This window comes from Cydia strobilella, chromosome 14 (genome assembly GCF_947568885.1).
Source record: "Cydia strobilella chromosome 14, ilCydStro3.1, whole genome shotgun sequence".
NCBI classification, from domain to species: domain Eukaryota; kingdom Metazoa; phylum Arthropoda; class Insecta; order Lepidoptera; family Tortricidae; genus Cydia; species Cydia strobilella.
This window is the reverse complement of record NC_086054.1, coordinates 4,532,807-4,553,110: the sequence shown is the minus strand read 5'-3', so window position 1 is coordinate 4,553,110 and position 20,304 is coordinate 4,532,807. Positions and strand designations below refer to the sequence as shown.

General features: G+C 39.8%; 1 protein-coding gene across 1 annotated transcript; it reads left to right on the top strand.

Moving 5' to 3' along the window:
• The first annotated feature begins 4,557 nt into the window (after nt 1–4,557).
• On the top strand, nt 4,558–18,946 carry LOC134747381 (uncharacterized). The gene is made up of 6 exons (XM_063682007.1): nt 4,558–4,636; nt 4,689–4,836; nt 5,012–5,067; nt 5,215–5,343; nt 10,751–13,527; nt 18,707–18,946. The coding sequence occupies exons 1-6, from the start codon at nt 4,558–4,560 to the stop codon at nt 18,944–18,946; spliced, it is 3,429 nt and encodes a 1,142-aa protein (XP_063538077.1).
• The last annotated feature ends 1,358 nt before the right edge of the window (nt 18,947–20,304 follow it).

Below are 20,304 nucleotides of genomic sequence, written 5' to 3'. Positions count from 1 at the left end.
AAAATAATTTTAATACACTTGCTCCGGTATCACGTTGCCGGCTCGAGTTGCAGTAGGAGGCGGCAGCGATGCGACGGCTTTCCGTAACCAATTTCTCATGTGACTTTTACATTTGGCGCGTAGGACATACACCAATACGAGGAATAGGACCACGCCGACTACTATGAGCCCTATTCCCACATAATTTAATTTTGCTTCGACCTGCCCGGAGATCGATTGAACCTGGGCGATCGCGATGTTGCTGTTCTGGGACTTCTCGTCTCTACTTTGACCCAGACCCATTCTTCCAAGTAAAATAATGATTAACGAAAATAATAACGAAACGTAAGGCAGTAGCGCTTACGCTGGTCTCTGATTGAAATTGGTTACGTCCCGTCGAAATCGCTATTTAAATATTACAAGATTAGCTTACTGGCAAAATACAACTTGAGGTTTCACAAGATTTATTTAAAAGTATGTCTAATTCAAAACAATCTTAACTAGGTTGCAACCTAAGATATAGCGCTATAGGTAAGTATAATTTAAACACAAGTGTTAATGATTCATTTGCATTACAGCTGACCTCGTAAACATTACTGACGTTGCATCTCGGTCGGCCGAACCGTACGATGTTACAACAGCAATGCAACTTGGTGCCATAACCATTAAGTAATAAGTCATATTTTAAATAACACATGACAGTAGATAAATACAACATGTATGTAAGGAGGACTTTGCTCCTTTACACAAGAATGCTCTCCTCTCCTTACGGAAATCGACACCATAATTACATAAACACTATTAAATTATTTCATAATATATAGGTATATTAATGCTATGGATCGATCCTAAAATCTAATGTGCACATAGGTTAATACGAACTCAATCGTCAATCAAAAATCGAACTGGCCTCTTAACAGTCCTTCCGCTACGTGTGGTCCGAGTCACCGGAACAGGAATGGGCGATGGGGCCGCTGATGGCGTTTCCCGATCCCCCGTATCCTGGGACGTACGCATATTCTTTGAGCTACTTTGATTATCAGAAACGTCTTGATCGGTATTCAAATTAAGTATAAATTCCGGTTTTAACCTATCGATAGATACACGAGCTTGTCTGCTGGGAAGTTGTATTAAAAATACTTTTTCACCCCTTTCGATGACCTTAAAGGGTCCATCATACGGCGGTTTCAAAGGCTTACGCACGGTGTCGTCTCTAAGGAAAACATGCGTGCACGTAAGCAAGTCATTATGTACGAAAATAGCCCTATCTCGTCTATCACGCTTGAATGCTGGCTTGAGACTAGAAATGTGATCCCTAATTTTCTCTACCACGCTGTAAGGATCGACGGGGTCCCTATCCCGCGTCGTATCGTAAAACGCTCCTGGCAGACGAAGCGTGCGGCCGAACGTCATTTCCGCTGCGCTTATGCCACTGTCGGACCTACCCGCGGTGCGTAACCCGAGCATTACACTGGGAAGCAAATCTACCCATGAGCTTCCATCTCCGAGCTTTGCCATGAGCTCAGTTTTGAGTGACCTATGCCAGCGTTCGATACGGCCATTTGACTCTGGTCGATAGGGGGTGGTTCTTATCTTATCTACCCCTAATAACTTCATTAGTTCCGAAAATAACCTGCTTTCGAATTGGCGTCCTTGGTCGCTAGTTAGCCTTAGCGGACAACCGTAGCGAACAATCCAGCCTTTGTAAATGGTTTTGGCCACTATCTCTGCGGTTATTTCCGAAATAGGGAATGCCTCGGGCCAACGTGTATACCTATCTATAATGGTTAGGAGATACTTATACCCGTCTGCAGTTGTTATTAATGGCCCCACGATGTCTACATGTATATGTTCGAACGCTGCTGAGTCGGGGAATGTGTCGAGATCTGATACCGTATGTCGGCTGACCTTCGCCCTTTGACATTGAATACACGACCGAGCCCAATTTCCTACATCCTTGTTTAATTCTGGCCAAAAGTAGTGCTTACTAACCATTTTCCTACTGGTGCGGACTCCGGGATGACTTAATGAATGTAAACTGTCAAATATTTTTCGACGGAACTCTAAAGGTAAATAAGGTCGAGCTTCGTGTGTAGACGTTTCGCAAAGAATAGGTTTAGTGCAAGTCGGTAATGTTATTAGTTTGAGTTGCACTTTGCTCGCGTCATTGGTACTCGATTGCGCCATGCTCAAAACATAATCATCCTTAGCTTGTGCGTCGGCTAATTCTGAGAAATCTAATACCGACGGGCAATCAATTGTTTCGACTCTAGACAGTGTGTCTGCGACTACATTGTCCTTGCCACTTATATGACGTATGTCCGTAGTGAACTCGCTAATAAAAAGGAGTTGCCTCGCGCGTCTGGGACTTTCCTTGCTGTCATCACCTACCTTATTAAACACTGTACATAAGGGCTTGTGGTCGGTATACAAGGTCAATTGGCGACCCTCAAACGACTTTCGGAAATGTCGGATCGATAAGTAAATAGCTAGAAGTTCGCGAACTTCGTTCGATCGTACGTACTGTACTTAGCTTGGGCCGAGGACAACTTTTTTGAGAAAAATCCCAAGGGTTCCCATGAGTTATTGAAGGACACTGCCGACGGCATTATCTGATGCGTCACACATCAGGGCTAAAATGGCGTCGGGCTTGGGGTGCGCGAGTGTAGCCGCCTGTTGAAGACCTGCTTTACACTGCGCGAATGCCTCCACCCAGGTAGCAAAATGACGTCAGAGACGTCATAATGACGGCATTATTACGTCATTATGACGTCGCTGACGTCATTTGACGTCATTTTGCTACCTGGGCACTGCTTTTGTTGTCCACTCAATCTTGGTTTTGTCTTTCTTTTTGGTGTTAACTAAATACTTATCTAACTCTGCTTGCTTGACGGCCGCGCCCTGAATGTGACCTCTATAAAAATTGAGCATTCCTAGGAATCTGCGCAGCTCTTCCACAGTTTCTGGCTTCGGATAGTCGACTATGGCACTTACCTTATCCTCGAGCGGCTTGATACCTGCCGTCGAGACATGGTGCCCCAAAAACTCAACCGAAGAGCGACCAAAACAGCATTTGTCAAGATTTATCGTGATTCCGTACTTTGTGAACCTCTCAAACACTAAAGCTAGATGTCGCTCATGCTGCTCGCTGTCGTCGCTCGCTATGATAACATCATCTAAGTAATTAAAAAGGAAATCCAAACCTTGAAGTACGGAATTGTTCATAAATCGCTGGAATGTCTGGGCAGCATTCCTGAGGCCAAAACTCATGCGGGGGAACTCGAATAATCCGAATGGTGTAATAATACTTGTTTTTTCTATGTCCTCTGGCGCAACGCTAGTACAGTGGTACGCGCGGTTAATATCTAATTTAGTAAATATTTTCTTCCCCGCCAGAATGTAAGTAAAATTGTGCAGTCTCGGAATGGGATACCTATCGGGCTTAGTTATAGCTTTAAGCATCCGATAGTCCCCACAAGGTCGAATGTCGCCATTCTTTTTCGCTACTACGTGTAGCGGACTAGCCCACGCACTTTTTGATGGACGACAAATACCTAACTCCTGCATTAATTCAAACTCTTTTTTAACTTTCTTATACCTATCTGGGGGAAGTGGCCTAGCACGCGCAAAAACTGGTGGCCCTGTAGTTTCAATGTAATGTAGTACGTTATGCGGTGCCGTTTCTTTAAAAGAGGCGGGTTTAGTAATTTCCGGGTACTCGGACAACAGTTTACGGAAGGGATGCTCCTCGCTAAATGCGAAAATAGAGGGCTGAGTGGTACTTACCATTTTTGCGGTGACCTTGAGAAACGTCGTCAGGTCTATCAACCTACGTGCACTTAAATCAACAACCAGCTTATGTTGGGCTAAAAAATCAGCTCCTACAATAGGCTGCTTAACGTCGGCGACGACGAACTCCCAACGGTACGGTCTACGTAATTTAAGGTCCAACACTAACGTTTTAGTCCCGAACGTTTTTATTTCCGTATTGTTCGCGGCATAAAGTTTATATCTCGCGCACTCGTTACAATAAAAACGATTCTTGGGCGGCAGAATAGATACAACGGCGCCCGTGTCAACTAAAAACTTAAGTCCACTTTCCCTATCCGTAACACACAAACGACGGCTAACCGATGTAGTGCAAACCTCCTTCGACGATTGCACCATCGTTTTTATTTTTCCGAACCCGACAGTTTCCACGCGCACGGCTGGAAGCAATGCTGGGCCTTTTCGCCGAACTTGAAATGATATCCGCAAAGCCATTCTGGATCGTCCTTGGCGCGCCGAGGCTGTCCGCGCGAAGAGCTCCTACCGCGCGACGTTGACCTCCCGTAGCTGCGTCTTCGCTGCTTCTGGTTTCTCTGCCGCGACCTTGACCGCTCCATATTCGACATTTGGGCGGTGAGCTTGGCGACCTGCTTAGTCAGTAGCGCAATTTCTGACTGTGTACTGCGAAGTCTATGATGTCGCAGGTCCTCTGGTGGTCTGTATAGTGCGTGGGTTCCCCTGGGCCTGCGACATCGTAGTTGGCGTCTGTGATCGCGCTGTCGAGCGTCCTGCCGGCAGCGTCAATCTTGGATGCGTTCCATGCCGTGTCCTTGGCGTTCCAGTCCCCCGCCAGGATGGTCGGCCCTGAGGACTGGAATAGCGCACGCAGGTCTGCTCTTAGGCGGCTGGTGGTGTTCTGAGGGGGTCTGTAGATCGTGTAGAGCCGGAGGTCTCCGTTGGCCACCCTAATGTCGACTCCGAGCGCCGTGAAGGAGTCATAGGGCACGAAGTCGACAGGATGATGGATCTTCTGACCATCACGGTTACTCCGCGGAACGAGCGTCCCTGCTGGTTTACCTCGTTCCGTTGGTATACTACGTAGCCCCCCATCTTCAGGTCTCTCTTGGCGAATGTTTCGCTGACCAGCAATATGTCCACATTCTGCTCGCGGAGGAAGTGGCGGAGCAGGGCTTCCTTGCCGGTCAGCGATTGCGCGTTCCAAAACACCACCCTCAACTTATAATTGAACTTGGCGGGGTTTCAGTGTGTTCTCTAGCGCGTACCGGATCGCCTCTGGACCGTGGTTGGCTGCTGCTTCTAGTAAGGCAGTTATTATTGCTGCCAGTTCTTCTCCCCCTGTCGCCTGAGTTGGAGCCGCGGTTGGGGGCGAGGCTTTTGCTGTGGTATCAGTGGTTGGGATGGGCGTCTTCTTTTTCCTCTTCTTTTTATTGGGCTTGGCGACTGCAGGCTGGCTTGTATCGCCCCTTTGGGTGGGGGCGTTGGCCGGCGCCATGAGTGAGGCAGGCGCCGACTCCTCCACAGTGGGCTTGACTATGCTGGCCTTTGTCACCGGGCCCGCCTTCCTGGGTGTTGTATGTGCGTTCGTGCCCGCCTTCCAATTTCGGGCCTCCCGCACGTAAACTGGGCATCTTCTGTAGTTGGCCGTGTGGGGCCCCGCGCAGTTGGCGCACGTGCAGGGTTCCTCCTTTGGCCGAGGGCATTGGGATGCTGGGTGGGGGCCTGCGCATCGGACGCATTTCTGCGGCCTATGGCACCCCTTGGAGTGGTGTCTGAACCCCTGGCATCTGTGGCATTGCGGGGGGCCAGACTTTCCTCTCCACGCTTCTATTCTTACGCAGTTCAAGTAAAGGAGCTCACTGACCCTGTAGATGGCGGTGTGGTCTCGCGGGGGCCCTGCCAGCTGCAGGAAATAGACGCAGCCTGGCTTGCCCCCCCTGGCGTTTATCTGTCTGATATATTCTACAGGGAAGCCGAGCTTCACACATGCTTCTTTGATCTCGTCGACTGGCGTGTCTGCTGGGAGGCCTCGAAGTGCCACCTTCATCTTCTTATCCCCATCCAGCTCGTAGACGTGCCATTCGACGTCGTCGTTCTCTAGGTTGTCGTAGACCGCCTTGTACTCCTCCTCTGATTTGGGCCGATCGCTGCGAGTGCGCGGCGTTATATACGGTTCGGCGCGCGGGGTGCGGGGCGCGGTCGGCGGTGGGGCGCGGCGCGCGGACAGGTGGCCGGTTCTGCGTGGCTGTGTTGCGGTGCCGCCTTGTATGTGTGCGTGCTGTGGCGCGTCATCACAAAATACAGAGTGCAACGAGCACGCGCGAGCTTATTCCCAAGGTCTTCATGTCGCCGGATTTTGGTTGCAACTTGGCCCAGCCCAGGCTTTAAGCCCAGGCTTGGCCCAGGGGTAAGGTGATTTAATAGACATATGATTGCATAATGCAGCTCAAGGCTGTAATAAGGTGGTATTAGCTGCCTCTTTATATATTATGGTGGTAAGTAGATTTTAACGCTGAAGGTTTATTTGGGGTGCCCATTATAACTTACTCGCGCTATAGCTCTTTAATCGTGTTATGTTTACCTTTTTTTGCTTAATGCCGCCTACAGTGTTACAACAGCTATAAAAATACTCTTAAGCCATTTAAGACTGGCAACAGTAATTCTTATAGCTCTTAGTAATATAGTGATACAACCGACATAATTTTCCCTGTTAAATCACGTAGTTTTTTAGTGCTAGAAGTGCTATAACAGCAGTATGGAACCGTAGCTCTTCAAGAGTGTTTGTGCGAACATTATTACAGCTTAAAGTTATTTTTAAGTATTTCAGGTATAAGATACCTCTCTCTATAACCTTTAAACAACAATGTATCACGATAAACCATTAAAGTTGAATACCACATCAAATATAGCCTTTTAAAAGTTGTCAGTTCTACATAAGGTAAAATTATCACTTTTGGAGTTAGCCATGTGTTTAGAACGTGAAACGCCATTTTGTTTACAAACAAACACAAAAATGCTTGAAATATCTAGTAATAAAGCAGTAATGTCTTTGTATCTTATATCTCTTTGTCTTTTGTATGTTATATTATATATTAATTTTGTTGTTTTTTTTGTTACCTGTCGTGATTGTTTCACCGGATGGTCTCACCGGAAGATCAGCGCTGGAAGTCGCCAGGAACATGCTGAGGTGAGACCATTTCGTGGCACTTTTTCTTTTATTTATGTTTCTCTGTTCTGTATAACTTTCTATTTGTGTGTGCTAACGAATAAATTATTTATATTTCTATTTCTATTATAATTGTTAAGGTCATTTTGTTCTGATATTACAATATCTAGTATGTTTAGCATAACCATTCACAAAACTAAAGATTATAATTAACTTACTTACAAAAAATAAACTAGGCTAGTATTTTTAGTATACAAAATTTATCAAAACATGTATATTTACAAGGCGCTTGAAAATTGAGATGTAAAATCTATATATATAAACGTAAAAGTCCTGACTAACTGACTGACTGACTCACTTAAATCAACGCCCAGCCCAAACCGTTGGACCTAGAGAGCTGAATTATTCACAATAGTATCCACTAAGGGGTTTTTCAAAAATTCATCCCCTAAGGTGGTGAAAAAGGGGTTGAAAGTTTGTATGGAGATCATAAATTTTTTTGAGTGCGGGACTTGAAACTTCGTATAAAGGCATATTATTAAAATAAAAGAAAAGTGATTTCAGCGTTTTTAAAAATTCATCACCTAAATGGGTTAAAAAAGGGTTGAAAATTTGAATCCATTACAAATACTTTGAAACTTCCTAGAAAGGCATAATAGCCGATTACAAAAAAAAGTAATATTGACGTTTTTGGAAATTCAACCCCTAAGGGGGTTAAAAAGGGGATGAAAGTTTGTCTTGGGGTTAAATTTTATAATATAAATGTTTATTAATTATAATAAAAAAACAAGAAAACTCATTTCAGCGTTTTTAAAAATTCATCCCCCAAGGTGGTGAAAAAGGGGTTGAAATTGTATGGAGATCAAATATTTTTGGGACTTGAATCTTTGTATAAAGGCATATTATTAGAATACAAGAAAAGTAATTTCAGCGTTTTTAAAAATTCATTCCTTAAAAGGGTTAATAAGGGGTTGAAAGTTTGTATAGGGTCCAAATTATATTTTAAGCTAAGAGTTTGAAACTTCGTTAAAAGGTATTTCATTAAAAGAGAAGAAAGCTTATTTCAGCGTTTTTGATAATTCATCCCTTAAGGTGGTGAAAAAGGGGTAGAAAGTTTTTGTATGGAGGTCAAACATTTTTTAAGTACGCGACTTGAATCTTTGCATAAAGGCATGTTATTAGAATTTAGAATACAAGAAAAGTGATTTCAACGTTTTTAAAAATTCATCCCCTAAAGTGGTTAAAAAGGGGTTGAAAGTTTGTCGTGGTCCTAATTTTATTTTAAGCTAGGTACTTGAAACTTCATGGAAAGATATACTTATAATATATATATACTTATCTTCCCTATTAAAGTTTGGATATTTCTTAATCTCAATGGCCTCGCGCAGCATTCTGGGTATGTAACGCTTCTCCTTGGCAAGAACCAGAGGCTTATCAAACTTGATTGAGTGATTGGCTTTATCCATGACATGCTCACAGACTGCAGACCTAGGTCGACGGTGCTTGACATCAGCTATGTGTTCCTTCACCCGAGTGGAAATGCTCCGTTTCGTCTGCCCGACATATGATACCCACAAAGATTTGCCTACTGTAACAAGTTGACTGGGATCCCAGTCAACTTGTTACAGTAGGCAAATCTTTGTTTCAGAGAGCCCAGAGGATATGTCGTCGCTCCAATGCTAAAGTAACGAAACTGCTTTTTTGTCAAAATTGAGTTAATGATGTAGAAGTGTACCAATTATGACAACGCACAATGTCACAAATTTTCAGGCTTCTATCTTTTAAGCTTCCCGAGTTACCGTTGTACCAATCTGCATTTATACGTTTTTTGTCCCATGGTAAACTTGCGATGTGTAGATAAGGTGATTTATCTTGGCAGATAAAGTTGTGATGCCGGTGGATAGTTAACGAATCTGCCATTTACGTTAATTTTCTTTGGTGGGAATTACTATTAACAGGTATGATTAGCCTATAGCAAATATGCGAATCTGACAGATTCAGCAGTTTACTGTGGTCGCGTATATTCCTCATACATATTAGTCAACTATAGCATATTTGCGAATCAGCACATTCGTTAATTTATTATGGTGGCAACTTTACTCAACTACACAAGTAGACCACAGCAAATTTGCGAATCTGGCAGATACGGTAGTTTACTGTGGTGGCAATTATTCCTCATCTATATTAGTAAACTACAGAATATTTGCGAATCTACACATACGTTAGTTTATTGTGGTGGCATTTAATGCTTATTTACATTCATAACCCTTTACATAATTACGAATCCACCGATTCGTTAATCTACTATGGTGGAAAATAAAACCTAGCAACCAAGCTAGCCATAGCAAGTTTGTGAATCTGGCATATCTGTTAATTTATTATGGCGACTATTTTTACCACATTACATAAATGAGCCAAATAAACTTTGCGAATTTTAATAATCAACATTACGAATTGTTAATTCATAAATAAATGATAAATTGTTTTGTTGTTTGGCTGAAAAGTTAATTACCTTTGCCGATTTGGGTTTAAACTTTCACCCTGACACTACGTGAAAAGTAGTTTATCGTTGTAATGGCAAGTTGTTGTTGAGCTTCTTTTTTGCATTTTGTGGAAACAGGTATTTTAAATATGAAAAGAAACAAGAAAATGATCCTTAAAGTTTTTGAAGATGAAGAATGTGCTGAATCATCGAAGAGTAAGTATCTTAGTCCAATTTTTGGTCAAGTCTCGCCTGCTCCGTGCCACGCGCCGCCATAGATAATTGTTTTCGGACGCACAAGTTCGCCGTAACGTGACAGATTGGCTGTTATATTGCGTAAACACTTGATTGGCTTCATCGATGACTGAATTTCATGGAGCGCCATATTGTGCGCTACACCTAAGGAATTTTGTACCCTGTAGGTACAGTCAGCTGCAAAATTCCATGGTAAAAGGCTACTTAACACGAAAAAAAAACTGAAACTAATCGTTTGCTCTTGGGAATTTTATTCTCTATTGTTTTGGTAATTACGGTAGTAGTCATTTGATTTCGATCGTACATAAAATTAACTCTTTTATCAGTGCAAAAACAAATGACTGCCACCGTGTTTTTATAATGGGTCTTCTACATTGCACTTTAGAAACCTTCAGCAATAGAAATCACAACCATGGTAAACTTGCGAATATTCAATTTTGGTGAACTTGAAATATCAACCTAAATGTTAATACTTTAAAGTATGTTTTAAAATGTGTAGAGTATGCATATTCGCAAGTTTGCTTTGGTTGCTAAACAGATAAAGCTTATGTCATAATCATTCATTATATCTGTTTATTATGCGTGTAGGCATTTTTATTAATTTGCGTACCTAATTAGCGGAAGTGTTAAATAAAAATTAAGCCGGTGTCAGTTCTGTGACGACAATTAAGCATATAAATTATGTAATATTTTACTTGAATACATTTAAATAACGTCTTTATGCGTTTCTTTTCAATTTAGAAATTCTAAATTGAAAAGAAATAGTTAACTTTTATACTAATTGAATACGTAATTGTCGTCACAAAATTGATACTAAGTTCATTTTTATGTAACAACTCACGCTAGTTGGGTAAACGAATTATTGAAATTTATCGTATGATTAATTTTATTTCCCTCAATAATTTAACTCGCTTTCAATTAACATAATGACCAATTAGATTTTAACAATTCCTTTTTTGAAAGCAAGGAAAAATAATGTAAGAAATAAAGTTCATTAGTATGCAAATATGCATACTAATAAACTTTATTTCTTACATTATTTCTCCAACTTTAAATTATATTTATTTTGTCTTTGTTTTCAGCTTCATCAGAATCAGCTCAGCAGTTCCTGTCAATGGATTCTTTAAACGATTTTCGAAATAAAGGTACAAGTCCGAACTTCGAGAAAACCAAGTTAGGAGGTAAACAACATGTGAAAGTCCTCCAAGAGAAAGTTATAAGTATACCCATGGAAAATTATGTGCAAATTGGGCTTCCACATGACAGTCCAGGATTAGATAATGAAAGTATCCCAACTCCGACATCAACAATAAACGATTGTGATCTCGCCCTAACAACCCCTGAAGCACCTATATACTCACCAATAACCCCAATAGACAAATATACCTTTTTGTCTGGAAATAAAACAGCAAGTCCCATAGGCAAAAACACTTTCCAGTCCATAAATTATGAAAATGCAAGCCCTGACTCAATTCAGGACTCCGAAATATCTACGGCAATATCTGACGCACCGATGAACTTTCCGGTAATTTCAGAGAATGAAAATATAATTATTGGCGATAGTAGCGAAACTAATTCACCAGTACGATCGATATCAATATCACCTGATCAACTAAACGTGATTGAATCGCTATTGAAATCTAATGCTTTTGAATTCGGAGACTTAAATGATGACAGTGTTAAAGATCCCGACTTTGCTCCGGACGATGATTCAGATGACAGTTCCTCTGATGATTCTACTCGTGTTTCCTCTAGTGTTTTGACTGTAGCAGATGTTCATATAGAAAAACCCACATCTTCCTTTCATATTCTTCCATTAAGACAAAAAGGACAATTACAAAGTAATAAAAATGATGCTTCGTCACATGTACCAATGGACGGTGATGGCATTGAGGTTTTTACAGAAATTGGATCCGAAAGTCGAGAAATGTTAGGCCATAATCCGGAATTGCATGCGTTTGTCCCGAATGCACGCAAAAGAAGAGCTTCAGAAAATGATTTGTTGGAAACTGCAAAATCTGTAAAAAAAGTAAGAAGGAGTGCTTCGCTGTCAGGTCTTATTCTGCCACTCGAGCAAAATAAACCTATTTCTCCGAAAAAAAGGGCTCGTTCTGATCCCACAAAGTGGAAACGTTATGTACAAAGGGAGAAACGTGCCAGAGGAGAAGCATACAAGACCGTTAATGGTAAAGACATTGCAGCAAGACCGATAAAAGAACCTAGGTGTGTGACGAAACCAAAACATAAATGTAATGAAAACGTGCCAAAATCGTTAAGAGAAAGTATTTACAATTCTTTCAGGTCTCTGAAATCATTAGATGAGCAACGCCACTTTATAGCTCTACACGTACATAGAGAGCAAAAAAAACGATCAACAACGGATGGTCCTTCGCGTAAAGAATGTACTAACCATTATTCATTCACAATAGGCGAAAATACGAAGGTCCACGTATGCAGAGAGTTTTTTTTGGATACTCTGAACATAACAGAAGGTATGGTTAGAGGAACATTGAAAAAGGTTTCCTCTGAAGGTGTTCTCGAACAAGACAACAGAGGCCGAAAATCCCCACCTAACAAACTCTCCGCTGACAGGTTGAATGATATAAAGTCACATATATTTTCATTTCCCACCATGGACTCACATTATTGCAGAAGTACCACAGAATATAAATATTTAGAGGCTTCGCTCAATATACAAACAATGCATACACTTTATAAAGAGCAATGTGTAGAGAAAGAACTTATTCCAGCATGTTCAGAAACATACAGAAACATTTTCAGATCTTATAAATTAAAGTTTCATGTGCCAAAAAAAGATCTTTGCAAAACATGCATAGCTTTTAAAAATGGCGACACTAGTTCTGACGATCATGCCAAACACCTGAAACGAAGAGACGAGTCTTATCGGCGTCGGGATGCCGATAAAAACGCTGCAAATAATGATGTGACAACTTTGGCATTTAACTTTGATTTGGAAGCTGTTCTCCATACACATAAAGGACCAGCAGGGCCTTTCTTTTATGTTCGAAAGCTGGCAGTCTATAACTTGACTTTTTATAAGTTTGGTAACCAAGATGTAGATTGTTATACTTGGGATGAAACTGAAGGTAATCGTGGCAGTATCGAGATTGCGACCTGCGTATACAAATACATTGTCAATAACGAAGGTATCACACATGTTAGAATGATGTCGGATAATTGTGGTGGACAACAGAAAAATTACGCCTTCTGTTGCATGCTCTTACACCTTGTCTCGACGCACCAAACGATTGAAGTAGTAGATCATGTTTTCTATGAATCAGGACATAGCCACATGGAGTGCGACTCGGTTCACTCCAAAATTGAACAAAAGGCAAAAAAAATACCAATTTATACACCTGATGGATGGATTCAAGTAATGAGAACGGCTAGAATGAATCCCCGTCCATTTAAAGTAAATATCATGGGCCATGAGGAGTTTCTGAACTTCAACTCTAACGAAGTAAAATTTGCAGTAGAGGCTACGAAACGGCCGCGAAAAAAGAAAAGTAACAAAAGTAATGAAGCCGAAGAGAACGCGTCTCAAGATGAGACAGAAAAAAAAGAAAAAACTAATTTCAGTAACGCAGTGTGGATTCAGTATAGAAAAGAGAGCCCCAAGTCAATCTTTATAAAGACTGACTATAATGAGACACAATTCACAGAACTCAAATTAAAACCTAAAAGAGGAAAAAGTGCTGCAATAGTACCAGCTCGTGCTTATGCAACCAAAATACCCATTTCAAAGGCAAAAAAACGGGACCTCATGAAACTTTGTCATGATAATCAGATACCTAGGTGCTATCACTCTTATTATGAGAGTCTTCCAGATTCTGAAGAAGTAATAGATCGCTTACCGGAACCCGATATCGAAGAATGTTAGTTTTTATAGATAACTTTGATAAATGTATCTAATATTGTTTTTTGGTTTTGTTAATTATTTAAGTTCATTTTTTCACATGAGAATTTGTTGATAAATAAATAATACTTGCAAATTGATCTTTGTTTATTTTATCCGCACGCACTGTAAATTCCACTTTAGGTTCACACTAAAAAGATCCTGTGGTACCTAACTAAGCAGTTTAAATCGTCTTCACTTCCACATGTGTGTATAACGAATATTAGTAATCCCTTTAATAGTTAATTGGCCTAACACACTGGAAGTAATCAAATATAAGTGATTTAAACTGCTTAATTAGGAACAACAATGATATCTTACCCATATACATAACGAGGGTTGCGTGGTCAAACCCGATAAGTCGAAATATTATTTAATCCAATTGTCAATTTTGTGTGTAGCACATAGAGTTCGTATTTCAAAAAACAATTGGCATGATAAATATATTATTATAAAAAAATATTTTTTGCTGGAACCAAAAATTAATACAGATTCGCAAATCTATTACTGAACACCATGGTGAATAAGTAGGCATTTTAATTCAAAGACACCATAGTAAACACCCGAAACTGTCATTTTCGTAACTTGACCTCAGATTAAATAGATTAAAACGATTTTTAATTTGCGAAACTGGTACTTTCATGAGTTTTCTATGGTGAAAAATCATACCTTTTTTTACTTTATATGGAGGTGCAAACTTGCGAATGTACCGTAACTTCTAATTCCAATAAAATAATGCATATCTGGCAAATTAATCATGCACTAAATGCATTTTGAATACACTACATAGTATACTCATCAATACAACTTCAACGACCACTTAAAAAAAAAAAAAAATTTTTTTTGCAACTTCAAATCGCCTGCCCTGAAAAATGTGTTTTTGGCAGTTTCGTAACTTTGCAATTGGAGCGACGATGTGATGACCAGCATCTGGCCGCGGAGCTCCAGCATGCCAGGCGCGCGCTCCAGGCAAACGAGCTCAGGATACCGCGGGTCAACCAGAGGTCCCACATTAAGATCCCCACAGTCGACCGTTTGAAATTATCAATATTTTTGCGCGTAAACATTATAATTTCATACAAGTAAAGCGAGTAATAGGTCAATATTTTAAATTTTTTAAAGAGCTGTCTACATGAGTGCCTTGAATTCGCACCTGCCAATATTCGTATAGCCCGTTTTTGCAACAGAAATACTCTGTCTGAATCAGTTGAGTTGCCATACAAAATAATGCCGTAGTGCATTAGTGAGAAGAAATACGCGTAATATATTTGTATTAACGCGTAATTTGAGACAACTGGTTTCAGTTTGCGCAGCGCAAACACAGCGCTGCCCAACCTTTCACATAAGTTATCTACGTGATCCTTGTGTCATCGGCGAACAACACCGTCATACCTTCGGTGTATATGTCAAGTTCTTATCATTTAGAAAGTCATCAATAGTGTAATACGCTTTTTCTGTAAGCAAGTTCTTTAATTTACGTTTAAATATGTGGTGTTTGTCCTCGGCTTTTATACTTTCAGGGATTTTATGATATAGTATTATAAACCTAACATATGGGCTGTTTCTGTGTATCATTAAATTTGAGTTAAGTATGGGAGTTCATACTCTTTATTTATACTTAATCCATAGATATTAAATGAATGACTTATTAGTTATGTGTATTGCCAGCGCTAGGTAATGACAGGTAAAAGAACCTCTATGGAATGAAATTGTTATTAAGCATGAAGTACCCATTACCCTACCTCCAGGCCAAAAAAAAAACTTAATTTTAGGGTACAAGCAGGACCAGGACCACCACCCAGGGCCGGATCCAGGGTAGAGCGAGTGGAGCGGCCGCTCTAGGCGCCGGATGGCAAGGGGGGCGCCAAAATGGCAAATGAGAAAAAAAAATAAGTTTTAAAAGGCACGAGTGTGACGCAGGCCCAAAATACGGTTCGTTTTGCTTTTGGGTAAAAAGCTTCAACGAAGGGCGCCAAAACCCGATTTCGTTCTACCCTGATCAAGGACTCGGGCCGGCACTGCCACCACCAGTTCCTTTTCCAGCTTTGTATATCCGTGCAGACTTTTTCTTGGTGTTGTTTTTCAAGTCACTCCATACCTTCACACCCAACACACACACACACACACACACAAAACCAGTGAAGAAGAGCGAACCAAATGTACATGCAAAGAAAAAATGATGTGAACGAATAGGTAAGTGAAAAATAAAATGAAAACATTATAAATAAAAGGCTAATCACATAGGTTATATACATACCATTCTCCACTTCTCTATACTTTTATTGTCGCCTGTAGCATCAGCACTTAAAAGTTTTGTGAGTTCGGCCCACTGGCGTAAATTAGTCGCTTTTCCATGTGGCTCATCATTCGGCTTGTCACCATGCCTGTTGACACAAAGAGAGGGCACTTAAAATACTTTGCTAACCACTTGAAACTAAAATATTTCACCATAAAAACTAGGGAGACGAGAACGTGTACAAATGTATAGACAAAAGTGGAATTCATATTCCTCCAAGTTTCATATTAAGAGAATATCCCCTGAAAGGGTATAAGCGCTAAATCTGGGTTCAGCTATTAATTTCTATAAGATATCTAGGACTTTTTTGTGTAGAATTTGATAAGCTTTAATGTTGCCTTACACCATATTTTCATAGAGAACGTATATTTAGAGTAAAACGCAAATTTCTCCAGGATGGTACACATTTTCCAAGATGGCTGCGATTCCTCGAGGTTCCCAAATGTCAAATAGTGTGGACATGAAAAAGAGACCTTTAATTAACATACATACCAAATTTCAATCTTTGTGCTACCTATTCTGTCGTTTCAGTATGGTCAAAAAGAGATAGCTTTCTTTGCTGTGAAGTTAGGCGCGTCACTCCAAGGTCATTCCCTATCGTAAGTTACGATAGGTTCGTAGTTAACGTTACGATTCGTAACGTTAACTACACGATGAATCGAGCTTACGTTAGCGAGTATAGTAAACGAGTAACTGACTCATGGTACCAGTTGTTTCGAAATTACTCAAACCGCGTTTAGTTAGGCGCTAGCGAGTGTAGAATTTGCAGTAAAACAAATACTTCTGCACAACACGTATAATTTTATTAGCACTTCCGAAAGTCACTAAAAAAATTTACACATAGAATTTAAAAAAATAATATAACCAAAACAAATTGTTTTTCTGACGGTCCGCTTTCCGCAGTGGCGTGAACTGGTGTACGTGCGAAAGATTACGGCGTATAAATTTAGCTGTAGAAGGAAAGAAATGGATTAATGAGATGGAGATTATGGACGATAATGGCCGTTTCAACGGGTGATAGGTACCTAAATTTATTGCCAAATATTAGTTTCGCCTGACAATTTAAGGCATTAGTAATGTAAGTTTTCGATAGCAACTCATGGTAACGGTACTGCAGCATACTATTATATGTTCCTAAATGAGAGGCTGTCGTTTTTATCATCTCGAATCATCTAATATCGATAAACATTGTGGTTTAATAATTAACCTTAGGTAAGTTATGTTTCTACAAAAAGTCAAGTTCCAAGTTCATAACTTCGTTCAGTTCCTAGCTTGTATGATTTGCATGACGACTACACATGAAGTAGTGAATGTCTATACATCTACATGTAAAACGTTTTTGAACCCACTCCGTAGTTAATAAACAATAATAACTTAAAATCACCTTCAAGATCTGGGCTGGGGCTTGTGGCGTTTTAAAGTTTTTTCCAATTTTTTTTTCGGAGCGACTTATTAACCACGTCATATTTCGACGATGCAAACAATTCCGTGTGTTTTGAGAAAAATAGTAGATTGTGTCACAAGGGACCAAAATGACATATTTACGGCGAGGGCGTACAATTGAATCCTAAACGAAGCGAAGGATTCTATAATAGAATCCTGAGCGTAGCGAGGGATTCTAACATAGAATCCTGAGCGTAGTGAGGGATTCAAGTGTTAACGCCCAAGGTGAAAATTATTTTGCTACCATGTGACACATACTGCTTTTCACATCACCTATGAGGAAATTACATACTAACATTAGGTTTCAAAACATTATTATTTTAAGCAAAGATCGATACGGACAGTGCCAAAAATATGTGTACACGACCTTAGTATAGGTACATACTTCTGGCACTTTGTCCGTATCGATATTTTCATACGTGACTGTAGTGACAAATTAAAAGTACCTACAGCTCATAATTATGTACTGAGGATATATTTTCAAAAACAACAGCAAACAACTAAAATGATACAATGAAAATCAAGTACATTATTTTTGTAGATTTTTCTGATAACAAATTAGCTCTTACCCCTTTGAACCAAATCTTCGGAAGAACACTATGAAGACTGATATCACTTATATTTATTATTATTAGTGTCGTTACCGGGATGCTGCTTAAAACATCTGACACAGATGAAAAGGCCTATTATTATTGATTTACACTAAGTATTTACAAATTTATACAGAATACAGAACCGCATAATGCTTGGTGAAATATTTGTACATTTTTTTTTAAATATAAACTTTTTAAATTGCATAGACAAGTATGGCTGCGTTTAAGGAGACCTAAAATGTCAAAATGAAAATTAAATTATTAAACTAAAGTTTTTTTACGTTTCTTTGTAAATATTACGCTAATTAATTAATTTACTTAATTTAAATATGATATTAATTAATTTAAAATACGTTAATTACATAATTACATTTTTTGTTTACAGTTACAACAAAATATTATTTAAGTTAGAAAAATTGTATGCACGTAATCGATTATAAAGAAATTGTAATCGATTATCTGCATACTAATTTCATATGTCTTTGTGTCAATATTTCATACTGGCAACAAAATGTCCTTGAACAGAAAAGTGCCACTTTGATCCCTCCTAGCAGGGAAGAAAAGTTCCCTTTTCGAATAGGTGATGTGAAAATGTTATTTTCTGTATTTGGAGCACCTTTAACTTTTGGAACTTTTATTAAATGACCTGTAGGAGGATTCCTCCTGGAGGAACATCCAAAAGTTCTGGTGGGACATTATTTAGAGTTTTCGAATTTCCAATAGGGATATTTTCATCGATTTTCTTCGATTTCCCTCGCTGAAAGGCAATTATTTGTGTTCCATACTACAGTGCGATAGGAAATCGCAACACACAGGTGCAATACATCCTTGGAAGCGCCGCAACGAGCCCTACACGCAGACACCTAACAGCGAGCATGACATCCGTGTGTTCACGGACGGGAGCAAGATTGAGGGCAAGGTTGGAGCCGCGCTATCCATGTGGAGTGGCGACACAGAAACGAAAGCCCTCAAACTTGCCCTATCCGCATATTGCACGGTGTACCAGGCTGAGCTCTTAGCACTAAGCTAAGCAACCAAGGTCATAATAAAACACCGAGCGACATCTTTTGGAATCTATAGCGACTCCAGAGCTGCGCTCCAGACGGTCATAAATCACCGTTGCCTCCATCCGCTAGCCGTGGAAACAAGAGATAACCTAAAAACTATATCTCAGCAGAGCAAACTGGTATCTTTGTACTGGATAAAGGCTCACGCAGGATTGGAAGGCAACGAGAGGGCTGACCAATTAGCCAAGGAAGCCGCTGTTGGATCCAAAAGGAAACCGCATTATGATTTATGCCCGATCGCACATGTCAAGCGAAGTATCCGAATGGAAACACTTGACGCGTGGAACCATAGATTCGTGACTGGGAACACCGCCTCCACTACAAAGATGTTTTTCCCCACTGTTACAGCGGCTTATAGGACGGTTAGAAAAATGACTCCCTGCGGCTTGAAAACCCAGGTACTAACGGGGCACGGCGGGGTCTCTGAATACTTAAATCGCTTTAAGTGTAAAGAGAGCCCATCGTGTCACTGTGACCCAGCAAAGGAAGAGACGGTCCTGCATATCCTGACGGAATGTCCGATACATGCAGTGGAGAGGTACAACATTGAGCAAAAACTAGGCGTAAGCATTGTGGAAAACAATATGAGTGTTATAATGTCAAGCCCAAATAGAGAAGAATTTATAAAATATTGTATCAACATTGTGAAAACTGAATAAGAGAAATAAGAATTAGGAAATGTATGTTTTTGTAATATAATAATTATATTAACAATAAGTATAAAATGAAACATGCAAACAAAACAAGATGTAAACTACAAAAAAATAAACTAGAAATGTAATAGCATGTAAATAAAATAAAAACGCAACTGGAAATGTAAAATAACAATAAAATAAAAACCCAATAACCTATGTATCGCAATAGCATAAGTAAAAAATGTAATAGCGCGTAAGGAAATAACTGTATAATGAAAAATAAATATAACCCACCCTTTCCTGTCCTGTGTACACGTAGATCAATAAGCAAATATAAAAAAGTAGTAGAATAGGAAAAATAGACGGGCTGGAACCCGATCAGTATGAATGAGATTGAATGAAAGAAAGATACAGAATGAAGCATGGAAGTACGAGAAGCATACAAGAGAGAACTGGAATGAAAGACAAACAGCAAAAATAGGCTCCGATTCAGTTGGAGGTAGAAAGAATTAAAAAAAAAACCTAACCTAACCTAATCATTGGCGAATGGGCTGAAAGATACAGATCGGGAGAAACAGCCTCAGGAACGAAGATATTCCTCCCAGATGTGCAAAAAAAAAAAAAGTAAACAGAAAATGTAATATAATTAAGTGCAATAGATATAAGAAGTTTGTAAAAAGCAATAA